Below are 12,151 nucleotides of genomic sequence, written 5' to 3'. Positions count from 1 at the left end.
GGCCCTGGACAGTGACACTCAGGGGTACCCTGGCTCAGGGCAGTGACACTCAGGGGTCCCCTGGCTCAGGGTGGTGACACTCAGGGGTCCCCTGGCTCAGGGTGGTGACACTCAGGGGTACCCTGGCTCAGGGCAGTGACACTCAGGGGTCCCCTGGCTCAGGGTGGTGACACTCAGGGGTCCCCTGGCTCAGGGCGGTGACACTCAGGGGTCCCCTGGCTCAGGGCGGTGACACTCAGGGGTCCCCTGGCTCAGGGTGGTGATGCTTTCAGGTCTCTGGCTCTGGGGTGACACTGAGCTGTCCCCTGGCTCTGGGGTGGTGACACTCAGGGGTCTTCCTGGCTTGAGGCAGTGATACCTGGGGGTCTGCATGATCCAGGCAGTGACACTTGGGGGTCTCCAGCTCTGTGTGGTGTGTCTGGGAGTCCCCTGGCTCTGGGAGGTGACACTCAGGTGTCTCCCTAGCTTGGTGCAGTGATACCTGGGGGTGTCCCCAGCTCCGGGCGGTGACACTCGGGGGTCTCCCAGCTCTGGGTGGTTACCCTCAGAGGTCGTCTGGTTCTGGATAGTGACATCCTGGGGGTACCCAGGTGACGCTGGTGTCCCCTGCAGGCCCCTCGCAGGCGGACTCCACGAGCCTGGAGCAGGAGAAGTACCTGCAGGCCGTCATCAATTCCATGCCCCACTACTCGGACGCCGGCGGGCGCAACACCCTCAGCGGCTTCACCTCGGCTCACATGAGCAGTGCAGGTGAGGGGGGCACAAGGGAGGGGGACAGGTGGGCTCCTGCCAGCCCTGGCTCCTGCTCTGCATCCCAAGGGATCTGCTCTCCCACATCCCAGGAGGCAGCGCCGCCTCTCCAGAGCTCCCAGCTCCAGCTGGGTCTCCCTGGCTGCGGGTGGGGATGGGCTTTGGGACATCTGGTGTCCTTGGAGCTGGGAGCACCGGGAGCCCTGGGGGTTTTGGGAAGCCCAGTGTCCCTGAGCTGGGAGCACTGGGAGCCAAAGCCTGTGCTGGGATCTGGGCACTTTCTGGGGGCCAGTGGGGACAGACCCTTCCCACCAGGATCTCAGCACTGTGTGTCCCCCATGCGTGGTGCTGGGGTCGGTCTGGGGACCCCTGGTAAGTCTGTGCCCAGCTGTCCCTTCCCAGCCAGACCTTCCCAGCTGTCCCATCCCAACTGTCCTTTCCCAGCTGGCCCTTCCTGCAGGGCAGAGCTCCATCCCACCCTGCCAAACTCTGGTGCCATTCATGCTGTCCCAGTGCCATCCTTGCTGTCCCAGTGCCATCCTTGCTGTCCCAGTGCCATCCGTCCTGTCCCAGTGCCATCCATGCTGTCCCAGTGCCATCCATGCTGTCCCAGTGCCATCCTTGCTGTCCCAGTGCCATCCATGCTGTCCCAGTGCCATCCATGCTGTCCCAGTGCCATCCATGCTGTCCCAGTGCCATCCTTGCTGTCCCAGTGCCATCCATGCTGTCCCAGTGCCATCCATGCTGTCCCGTCACCCCACCCATCATCACTGTGGACACATCAGGGGCTGGGGGCTCTGGGAAGCCCAGGGGGGCTCCCTGATCCTGAAGGCAGAGAACTTCCCAGAGCCCCTCCGAGGCCTTTCCCCAGTGCAAAGGGTTCAGAGCGCGGGGGCTCAGCCTGGCTCTGAGGGTGGCACAGGTGACCTGGCAGGGCTGGCGCGGGGTGACCCCACCCTGTGGGTGGGCTGGGGGCCGAGCCCCCTCCTCCAGGGCTGCCCCGGGCACTGGTTTTCCGTGGCTCCAGCTGGATGGTGCTTCCTGCGCTGGCTCTGCATCCCAGGGCTCTGCTTGCTGCCGCTTCCTCCCGGCCCTGCCCGGCTCCAGCAGGGCCTCGGGAGCTGGGCAGGGCCTCGGGAGCTGGGCAGGGCCTCGGGAGCTGACCTTCTCTTGGTGCTGCAGATTTCTCCGACAAGAGGCAGCAGCCTAAGCTGGGATCGCTCATGAAGCAGGTGATGGGAGGGAAGGACGAAGGGCCTGGGACTTTGAGCCGCGGAGGTGAGGACGGGGCGGGGGCGCTGCCTGGGGGCCTCGCCGAGACCCCCAGCCCCGGGCAGCTCTCGTAGAGTAGATGCTTCTCTGGGGGGAGCAGGTGATCCCCTGGGAGAGCAGGTGATCCTCTGGGGAGAGCAGGTGATTCCTTGGGAAGAGGAGGTGATTCCTTGGGAAGAGGAGGTGATTCCTTGGGAAGAGGAGGTGATTCCTTGGGAAGAGGAGGTGATTCCTTGGGAAGAGGAGGTGATTCCTTGGGCAGAGCAGGTGATTCCTTGGGAAGAGGAGGTGATTCCTTGGGAAGAGCAGGTGATTCCTTGGGAAGAGGAGGTGCTCCCTTGAGCTGCAGCTGCAGGGAGGGAGGGAGGGCTCTCCCACAGCCCCGGTGCCATCGCCTCCATCCCATTCCCTGTCCATGACTCTGTGTCCCTTGCTGAGGTCACTTTCATCCTGTGCCCCCAGGGCTGGGTCACAGAGCCAGGGTCATCACCCTGTCCACCCCCAAGTGCGCGTCGCCGAAGGGCCGCGAGACGCCCCGAGGTACGGACGCGCCCGAGCCGGCCGGGTGTGACTGACCCCTGTGACTGACCCCCACTCACCCACTCTCTCCCTCCCTGCCCCTCACCACTAATGCCCAGTAACCCCAGTAACCCCCGAGCCCCCGCTGCTCCAGGTGTGCCACGGGCACGGTAAGTACCGGGCAGCCTCGCCAGGTTTGCTTTGGGCTCCTGGGCTCTGCGGTGCGGGGCAGCGGTGCCGGGGCGGGGCGCAGCTGGTGGCAGGGCTGTGGCACAGCGGGCAGGGCCGTGGTGCAGGTGGCAGGTCCCGGTGACGCTGGAGTGGGGTGTGACAGTGCCAGTGACGAGACACGGAGCCAACGGGGCCGGAATCCAGCGGGCAGGAATTCCTGCAGCACCCAGAGGGAGAAGGAGCCAAAGCAAACCTGGTGCCCAGCACCTCCCTGGCATGTGCCCCCCGGGCCGGGCTGCGGGGACAGCTCGGTCCCCCGGCTGGGGACGTGGGGCTGTGCGGCCCCTGAGCCCCGGTCCCGCCCTGATCCGGCCCCGGTCCCGCAGGGAAGTGGGGCAGCATCCGGGCCAGCGGCCGCATGAGCAGCTACGCCCTGAACGTGGAGATCGGGTCCCGCCTGGCGGGGAAGGACCTGCTGGGGACACAGCACAACGGGACCCCCGCCGAGCCCTCCTTCCTGCGGCAGCACCGCGCCTCGCTCTACATCATCGGGGACAAGTCCCAGCTGAAGGTGACACAAACCCTGCACCGCCACCTTGGGGAGGGACAGAGCTGGGAAGGGGCTGGAGCCCCAGGAGGGCTGAGGGAGCTGGGCAGGGGCTGAGCCTGGAGCAAAGGAGGCTCAGGGGGCCCTGGTGGCTCTGCACAAGGCCCTGCCAGGAGGGCACAGCCGGGAACAGGGACAGGAGCAGAGGGAACGGCCTCAGGCTGGGCCAGGGCAGGTGAGGTTGGACAGCAGCAGGAATTTCCCCATGGAAAGGGGGTCAGGCCTTGGCACAGGCTGCCCAGGGAGCTTTGGAGTGCCCATCCCTGCAGGGATTTCAAGGATGTGTGTGCATGTGGCACTTGGGGACAGGGTCAGTGGTGGCCTTGGCAGTGCTGGGGAACAGTTGGACTCCACGGTCTCCAAGGGCTTTTCCAGTCCAGAGAATTCCCTGGTCCTGATGGTGGCAGTGGCTCAGGCCAGCCCAGGGCAGCCCAGGCCATGCTGTCCCCCGCAGGGTGTGAAGCCGGACCCGCTGCAGCACTGGGAGGTGGTGCCCATCGAGGTGTTCGACGTGCGCCAGGTCAAGGCCAGCTTCAAGAAGCTGATGAAGGCCTGCGTGCCCGGCTGCCCCTCCAGCGACCCCAGCGTGGCCTACCTGCGCTCCCTGGAGGACTCGGAGTGGCTGTCCCAGGTCAGGCACCCACAGACAGGGCCCTCCCCTCCCCTGGGGGCTCTGAGCAAGGATGGGCTCCAGTGCCCTGTGCAGAGCAGCACTGGGACACCCTGCGGACATGCAGAGGGGTGTGAGGGACAAGGGTGGGACAATCCAGAGCTCAGCTCCATGGTGCTGGACAGAGCTGCCAGCCAGGAATGCCAGGCAGGATCCACGGGATGCTCCAGAGGGGCTGGGACAGGGCAGTGCCAGGGTGAGCCAGGGCAGCAGCCCAGGGGGGCTGGTCCAGTGTGGAGCCATGGGAGGGGTCCCACTCTGGAGGGGGTGAGGGTCCCCTGTCCCTGCTGCTGCTGCCGTGTCCGAGCACAGGGTGGTGGCCCCTGTGACCCCCGAGCGTGGCCTCACTCCGGAGAAGGGGACGCTGCCCCCACACCCAGCCCAGGAACTCCCTGTGCCCTCCTCACTCCTGGCCCTGCCCTGGCAGATCCACAAGATCCTGCAGATCTCGGTGCTGGTGGTGGAGCTGCTGGACACGGGCTCGTCCGTGCTGGTCAGTCTGGAGGACGGCTGGGACATCACCACCCAGGTGAGGGCACGGCGCTGGCTGGGGTGGCCCCATGGCTGTCCCCCCACAGCCCCTGGAGCTCCCTGTCCCCGCAGGTGGTGTCCCTGGTGCAGCTCCTGTCCGACCCCTACTACCGGACGCTGGAGGGCTTCCGGCTGCTGGTGGAGAAGGAGTGGCTGTCCTTCGGCCACCGCTTCAGCCACCGCGGCGCCCAGACCCTGGCGGGGCAGAGCAGCGGCTTCGCCCCCATCTTCCTCCAGTTCCTGGACTGTGTGCACCAGGTGAGCCCTGGCGCCTGGGCCACGGGACCCCCAAGGGACATGGAGGGACCCCTGAGTGCCCCCCAAGTGCCCCCAAGGCTGTGAGTGTCCGGTGGGAACCCCAGCACCCAGAGGGACCCCTCAGTGCCTACTGGAACCCCCGAGTGTGCCCTGGGCCAGGCGGGAGGGCCCAGCCCGTGTGCCTGATCCCAGCCCTCCCGGGGCTCTCCCGCAGATCCACCTGCAGTTCCCCATGGAGTTCGAGTTCAGCCAGTACTACCTGAAGTTCCTCAGCTACCACTACATTTCCAACCGCTTCCGGACATTCCTGCTCGACTCGGACTACGAGCGCATCGAGCTGGGTGAGCGCGGCGTGCGGGGCCAGGGATGGCACCTGCCCCTGCCCCCGTCACACCCGGTGTCCCCTCTGTCCCCCAGGGCTCCTGTACGAGGAGAAGGGCGAGCGGAAGGGCCAGCAGTTCTCCAAATCCATCTGGGATTACATCGACCGCCTCAACAAGAAAGCTCCCATCTTCTTCAACTACCTGTACGCACCTGAGGACGGGGAGGTGAGAGCTGGGGGCACCTGCAGGGGGGCTGGGAGCACTCTGGGATCCTCCCTGCAGGAGCAGCTGGAGCTGGGATTTGTCCCCTGGGAAGGGACCCCAGAGCCCCTGCAGTGCCAGCCCTGCCATGGCAGGGACACCTCCCACCATCCCAGGCTGCTCCAGCCCCAGTGTCCAGCCTGGCCTGGGGCACTGCCAGGGATGCAGGGGCAGCCCCAGCTGCTCTGGCAATTCCAGCCCAGCCAGGAATTCCTCATTGCCAAGATCCCATCCCTGGCTGCCCTCTGGCACTGGGAGCCATTCCCTGGGTGCTGTCCCTGCAGGCCTTGGCCCCAGTCCCTCTGCAGCTCTCCTGGAGCCCCTGCAGGCCCTGGAATGTGCTGGAAGCTCTCCCTGGAGCCTTGTCCTCTCCAGGCTGGGCATTCCCAGCTCTCCATGTGGACACGGTGTCCCCTTGGTCTGGCCAGGAATGTCCAGCCTGGCCCCGCTGCCCTTCCTGAGCCGCCCCCACCCCTCCCGCAGGTGCTGAGGCCGTACAGCAACATCTCCAACCTGAAGGTGTGGGATTATTACACGGAGGAGACGCTGTCCGAGGGCCCCCCGTACGACTGGGAGCTGGCGCAGGGGCAGCCGGAGCCGGCGGAGGAGCCGGATCGCCAGGACACGGCGGCCCCGCAGAGCAAGCGCCGCATCATCTGGCCCTGCTACGACAACCGCAGCCGCGTGGAGCCCGACGCCATCTCCAAACTGCTCGAGGTGGGCACCCTGCCCCGGGGATGGCACCCGGCAGAGCCCTGGCACAGGGACGGCGGCCCCAGGGGGTTTGTCCCCTCCGGGGCTGATGCTGGAATCCCCCCCACAGGAGTTGCAAAACCTGGAGATGGAGCTGGGGCAGGTCCCGGAGCGCTGGAAGGACACGTGGGACAAGGTGAAAGCGTCCCAGCGCACGGAGGGGCGGCAGGAGGGCAACAGGGTAGGTGACAGGGGGGGACAGGGCTGTGCCAGGCACTGTCACAGGATGTGACAGGGTGTGACAGGGTGTGGGCATAGCTGTGGCAAGGGCTGTGATGGTGTGACAGTGGCTGTGACAGGACTGTGACAGAGGTGTGACAGGGTGTGGCAGGCTGGTGCTGCTTCTGGGTGCTGCTGCTGCTGGTTCTGGTGGTTGTGGTGATGGTTCTGCTGCTGCTGCTGCTGCTGCTGCTGGAGCTCAGCCCCAGCCCCCCTCACGCTGTCCCTGTCCCGCAGACCCCCAGCTCCCTGCTGATGTCATCGGGGCTGTCCCACCACCGGCGCTCGCTGGGCGTGTACCTGCAGGAGAGTGGGGTGGGCTCCACGCTCAACCTCAGCCTGGACAGCGACACCAGCAGCACCTCCACCCCATCCAGCGGGAAGCCGGGCGGCCGCCGCAGCACCTCCACCCTCTACAGCCAGTTCCAGATGTCCGAGAGCGAGAACAGGCAGGCGGGGCTGGGAATGGGCTGGCAATGGTGACGGCAGGAGGAGGATCCCTCCCGGGGGGCAGGATATGGGTCCCAGTGGGCTTCCATCCCTGACCCCGCTGTTCCGGCCCCTTCCTGCCCTGCAGATCCTATGAGGGGTCTCTGTACAAGAAAGGCGCCTTCATGAAACCCTGGAAGTCTCGGTGGTTTGTGCTGGATAAAACCAAACATCAGGTACTGGGTGGGCCCCGGGGTCTGTCCCATCCCATCCCATCCCATCCCATCCCATCCCATCCCATCCCATCCCATCCCATCCCTGCCCTGAGCGTGGCTCTCCCACAGCTGCGGTACTACGACAGCCGGATGGACACGGAGTGCAAGGGCGTCATTGACCTGGCCGAGGTGGAGTCCATCACCCCAGGGACCCCCACCATGGGGGCCCCCAAGACGGTGGATGAGAAAGCTTTCTTCGACGTGAGTGTCCCCAGGGGCTGGTGCTGGGCAGCTCCGGTCGCTCTGGGCTCCGGCCGCGGCCCCGGAGCTGTCCCTGGTGCAGCCCTCAGCCCCTCCTCTCTCTGCCCGCAGCTGAAGACGACGAAAAGAGTTTACAATTTCTGCGCCCAGGACGTGCAGCTGGCCCAGCAGTGGATCGACCGCATCCAGAGCTGCCTGTCGGACGCGTGAGCCCGGCTCAGCGGAGCCGCAATTCCAGGCACGGCTGCCGGGCCCGCAGCGGGAGCAGAGGCAGCGCCAGGCTCCAGGCCGAGCCCGGGACTGAGGGAGAGGAGGAGCGGCCCTTCCTCCCAGCCGCCGGGCAGGACGGGCGTGTCCGGGGAGGGGTGGCACAGGGAGGGATTCCTCGCGTTGAAGCGGGCGGGGGCCCCGTCCCGCCCCCGGCCCCGTCTGAGCCGTGTCGTGACCCCGTGTCCTCCGTGTGCCCCAGCCCCGCTCCAGCTCCCTGGGCAGGGGGTCCTGCGCCCCACACCCCCACCCCACACTGCTGGGGGAGGCAGAGCTGCCCCCTCGTCCTGCCCCTCGTCCTGCCCCCCTGCACGTCTGCCAGAGCCCCCGGAACCTGCCCTGCCCCTCCCGGCCCGGGAGCGAGTCCTGGGCTCCGCTCCCGTCCTGCTGGAGCTGGGACCTGCAGCTCAGGGGATGGCAGAGGGGACAGAGCCCTGCAGCTCAGGGGATGGCACAGGGGACAGCATGGAGCACCGGGACCATCCCGTGTCCTGTCCCACCCTGGAGCTGCTCCCAGCTGTGCACAGGAATGGGAATGCTGAGATGCTGCAGGTGCTGGCTCTGTGTCCCTGGCAGGGGACGTGGCTGTGGCCACTCTGCTCCCAGTGGGCAGGAGGCTCCTCGGGCTGTGGCCAGGGGGTCCCTGTCCTGGCTGGGACAGTCTCTACCTCCAGGTGGCTGTCCCGGGGGGCACATTCCCTGCGGGAGATGCCAAATGCTGCGGCCTCCTGGGTGCCCCTCTGTCCCCTGCCGGGGCGTGGGGACCAAACCAGCCCCGGGATGAGGGTCCCCTCTGGCTGAAGGCACGCGGGGCTGCGACAGGGCTGGGGCAGTGGCCCTGCGAGTGCCACCTGGTCTCTGCAGGGTCTCCTTTGCACAGGTCACACACCCCCCCCCCCAGGGCTCCCCTGCCTCCAGCCCCCCACGGGTGCCCCCTTTGTGCTCTGCCTGTGCCCAGCCCGGGGGGACCCAGGGGAGCAGCTCCTGTGCCGCTGTCCCTGTCCCAGCCCCGCTGTCCCTGTCCCAGCTGCTGCTGCCCCTCAGTGCCGGGGGTGGCTCTCGGTACCGAACTGGCTCCTGCAGCCCCCCCGCCCCTGCACTGGTGTGAACTGGGGGTTCGGCGTGGGGGGACCCCAGAGGGCACCGTGAGGTCACTGCGGCCCCGCTGCTGCCCGGGACCCCTCAGCACCCCCAGGACTGACCCCCCCAGCTCCGCCAGCCCCTCCACCCGTCTCGTTTTTAAAGTCCAGCGTTTTATTTCAGTGCAGAGCTCTTTGTACAGTCGCCCCGTTCCTCTGTACCATCCTGGCTGTGCAGGTGTAACACGGAGGTTTTGTAACTTACCCGAGCAGTTGTAGATTATTGAAGTTTCTGTACATTGTGTCAAACATGCAGAGTCCTTGTATTGTATTTGTGCCTAGAGGAAAAGGTTATTCTATAAAGAGAAAACTAACGGAATTTAATAAAAAAATTAATATGAGAGATGCTCCTTTTGCCTTGCTGAGCACAGGGAAACAGGGCAGAGCCTCGGGCCAGCACAGGGCAGGCTCAGCTCCTGTGTGACAGGGCAGAGCTCCAGGGGGGATCCTGGCACAGGAACCTTTGTTCCACGCTGGATCCGCTCTGTGCCACCCGCTCCTGCTCGGCTGCCACCATTCCAACCCGACGGGAGCAGAGGGAACGGCCTCAGGCTGGGCCAGGGCAGCCTCAGGGGGGAAGCAGCAGGAATTTCCCCATGGAAAGGGGCTCAGGCCTTGGCAGTGCCCATCCCTGGAGGTGTCCCAGGAATTCCAGGAGGTGGCACTCAAGGCTCTGGGCTGGAAACAAGGTGCAAGTCGGGCACAGCTGGGACTGGGAGGGCTTTTCCAGCCTCGGGGATTCCATGATTCCATCAGGAGTCCAGCCCCACTCCTGGCCCTGACCATCCCAGAGCCCCCTCGGGACCCTTGGCGTGTCCTGCAGGATGGAGGAACCCAGCACTGGCACGTGAATTTTGAGCTTTTATTGATAGTTGGAATTTACAGCCTAAAACTGACAACATAGAGAGATGCAGACTTTTTTTCCTTTTTCTTTTTTTTTTTTTTTTCTTTTTTGGTCACTTTTTTACAAAAAAAAAAAAAAAAAAAAAAAAAAAAACCAAACCAAAAACCAAAATAACCAAAAAAGCCACCAGCATCAGATTTACAATATAAAAGTTTTGACAGTAGAGAGACTAAAGTACATCTGGAATTACTCAGAAAAATAAACAGGGAAAAGGCAGTAATTTCAAATTTGTCCCTCATATTTACACATAATACACAGACATTGCTTACAAAGACCCGGATCCCAGTTTAAGGGCAGTTGGCATCGTGAGAAGGCTCCCCTGGCATCGCCCTCGGGCCCCGGCGCCGGGCCGGGAGCGGATCCCGGGATCTCCCCGCGGCCCCTCCGTGGTTTTATTGCTTTGCGGGGCCGGTGGTTGTGGAGAAAGGCATCGAATCCGCCCCGCCCGCTGCTCCCGCCGGGACACCCCCACCCCTCGGGAACTCCCTCCCTCGGGAACGGGGCATGTCCCCGGTGCCAGCGCAGCTTTTCAGGGAGACCCAGCTCGGGACACCACGGCAGGATTAGGGAAGAGCGGGAAGAGGAGGAGGAGCGGAGCGACGCTGAAATTCCGGGCTCGGCCTGGGGACCCTCCTGCAACCTTCCCAAATCCATGAATCCCCATCCCCGCGGCAGCAGCGCCTCCCCCTGCCCGGGCTGTTGGATTTATGGGATCTCCTGTGCTCAGGGAAGGCTCCAGCTCCCATCCCACAGCCTGGAATCAGCTCTGCTTCGGCCGCGACATGGAGATGGCAGAGGTGCCATTCCCAAGGCCTTTTCCCAAAATGAGCCAAGGCAAGGAGCCAGGCACGGCCTGGGATGGGCACGGAGCCCCCGGGATGGGCACGGAGCCCCCGGGATGGGCACAGATCAGAATCTGCTCCCTCAGGAGATGCCTGGATGTCCCTGCCAGCCCCAGGCACTGCTGCGGTCCCAGAAGCTCCTGCTCTCCTGGAGATCAGAATTATTCCCACCAAACAGCCTGGCTTGGGTCACCTTGAGATCAGTCTGGGGTCCTGGGGCCGGAGGCGGCACCGGCGTCTCCCGGGGGATGAGTCCATGGTTTGTGCTAACAGTCACAGAGCCGAGCGTTCCCGGCAGGCCCCTGCAAGGGAAAGCCCTGGGAAAGCCCTGGAAAAGCGGCTCCAGAGGCTCCCACTCAACAGCAAACATGGAATGCTCCGAGTGCGGATGGACGGAGGAGGCCGGGCGGGAAAGCAGAGCCAAGGAGGGATTTGCTGGAGCCAATTCACCAGGGAAAACCACCGGGAACCCCTGGGGACTGGGATGAGCCAGCTGGGATCACCCCCGTGGCCATGCAGATCCCGGGACTTGGGAGGGATAAAGGAAAGGTTTGGAAAATGTCACACCAAGGAGAATGCCTGGAAAACTCCACATTTCCACCCAAATTCCCCTCAACTGCCGCTGCAGCCGGGTCAGACATGGAAGGCAAAGACAGAAACGAGGAAAAGGGAAAATCCATGACCTCCAAGAGCGCCAGGGACACCCTGGGACAGCTCCAGCCTGGAACAGCCTCTCCCACATGGAGAAAATGGAACAGGGATAAAATGAAGGGAAGGAGTTGCTCCATTCTCAGCCCTGGGACCCCTGGAATTCCCAGCCCTGCCCAGCACCCAGGACTGGGACTGGGACTGGGATTGGGATTGGATTGAGTTGTACGGACGCCGGAGCCACTGGGAAGGTGCAAATCTCCTGCTCCAGGAGATCCCAGCAAAGCCAAAAGCTCTGGGAAAAATGGGATTCGGGTGAGTTTAGAAATCTCTGCAATAGATTTTTATAAATATTCCCTATTTACAGCAAACACTGGGAATGGGAGCGTGGGGAGGGAAGGAGGAGCCAGGGACACGCTCAGAGCAGCTCCTGCTGCCACTGCCAGGATGCTCCTGCCTGTCCCCAGTGTCCCCCCTGCCCTCATTCCATGGATCCATCCCCTCTGGAATGTTCCTGCCTGTCCCCAAGGCTGGGGGAGAAACCAACCACCTCCTTCCCTGAAATCCCGAGGATTTAAGGTCTCTCCTCATCAGTTTCATGGTCCAACCCTCGAGTCACAGCCTCAGCCGAACAGGAAACCCACAGGAAAGGTTCTGGCTCCCTTGGGAACGGGGGTGGAGGGCCAGGTCCTGCTCCTAAATCCGCCACGAATCCAGGGCGTCCGACTGCTCTGGCCCCGCAGCAGCTCCTTTGATCCCAAACAGGAAAAGGGGGATCCCAGCCAGGGAAACCCCAACCCACCCCAGGGAATTCCTAATTCCAGCCCCTCCCTCTGTGCCCAGGTCCAGGTTTAAGGTTGGATCCCAGCACTGGCCCCTCCACTCGGGAGATCGGAGCATCCCTGGTGTTTGCCACCATCGGCTGCCAGGGGACACAAGGACAATTTTAAGAGGGGAAAGCTCACCAGGGAATTCTCTGGGACTGTCTGGCAGAAAATCCCTTTCCATTCCACAAACCCCAGACCCAGCAGGGGAATGTTTATATTCCAAGGGGGGGAATATTTACAGGTCCAGGAAGTTTTCATTTAAATTCCATTAAATAATAAAATATT

At 63.9% G+C, this 12,151-nt stretch overlaps 1 protein-coding gene across 4 annotated transcripts in view; it reads left to right on the top strand.

Annotated features, from left to right (window-relative positions):
• The window catches only part of SBF1 (SET binding factor 1), a 63,550-nt gene extending 54,564 nt beyond the window's left edge, over window positions 1-8,986 (top strand). For 2 of the 4 annotated variants that reach the window (XM_036400738.2, XM_036400739.2), the window contains 15 exons: window positions 613-750; window positions 1,933-2,028; window positions 2,485-2,562; window positions 3,099-3,283; window positions 3,774-3,950; window positions 4,417-4,518; window positions 4,593-4,778; window positions 4,993-5,119; window positions 5,196-5,326; window positions 5,846-6,079; window positions 6,186-6,296; window positions 6,572-6,783; window positions 6,912-6,999; window positions 7,108-7,239; window positions 7,351-8,986. In XM_036400738.2, the coding sequence (XP_036256631.1) occupies window positions 613-750; window positions 1,933-2,028; window positions 2,485-2,562; window positions 3,099-3,283; window positions 3,774-3,950; window positions 4,417-4,518; window positions 4,593-4,778; window positions 4,993-5,119; window positions 5,196-5,326; window positions 5,846-6,079; window positions 6,186-6,296; window positions 6,572-6,783; window positions 6,912-6,999; window positions 7,108-7,239; window positions 7,351-7,449 (2,096 nt within the window). In that variant the 3' untranslated portion in view covers window positions 7,450-8,986. The remainder of the gene's footprint in view (window positions 1-612; window positions 751-1,932; window positions 2,029-2,484; window positions 2,563-3,098; window positions 3,284-3,773; window positions 3,951-4,416; window positions 4,519-4,592; window positions 4,779-4,992; window positions 5,120-5,195; window positions 5,327-5,845; window positions 6,080-6,185; window positions 6,297-6,571; window positions 6,784-6,911; window positions 7,000-7,107; window positions 7,240-7,350) is intronic. The other 2 variants (XM_036400741.2, XM_036400740.2) reach the window with 1 other exon arrangement.
• The last annotated feature ends 3,165 nt before the right edge of the window (window positions 8,987-12,151 follow it).

The sequence above is a fragment of the Molothrus ater genome, chromosome 5 (genome assembly GCF_012460135.2).
Source record: "Molothrus ater isolate BHLD 08-10-18 breed brown headed cowbird chromosome 5, BPBGC_Mater_1.1, whole genome shotgun sequence".
Classification (NCBI taxonomy): domain Eukaryota; kingdom Metazoa; phylum Chordata; class Aves; order Passeriformes; family Icteridae; genus Molothrus; species Molothrus ater.
This window is presented reverse-complemented; position numbering and strand designations above follow the sequence as displayed.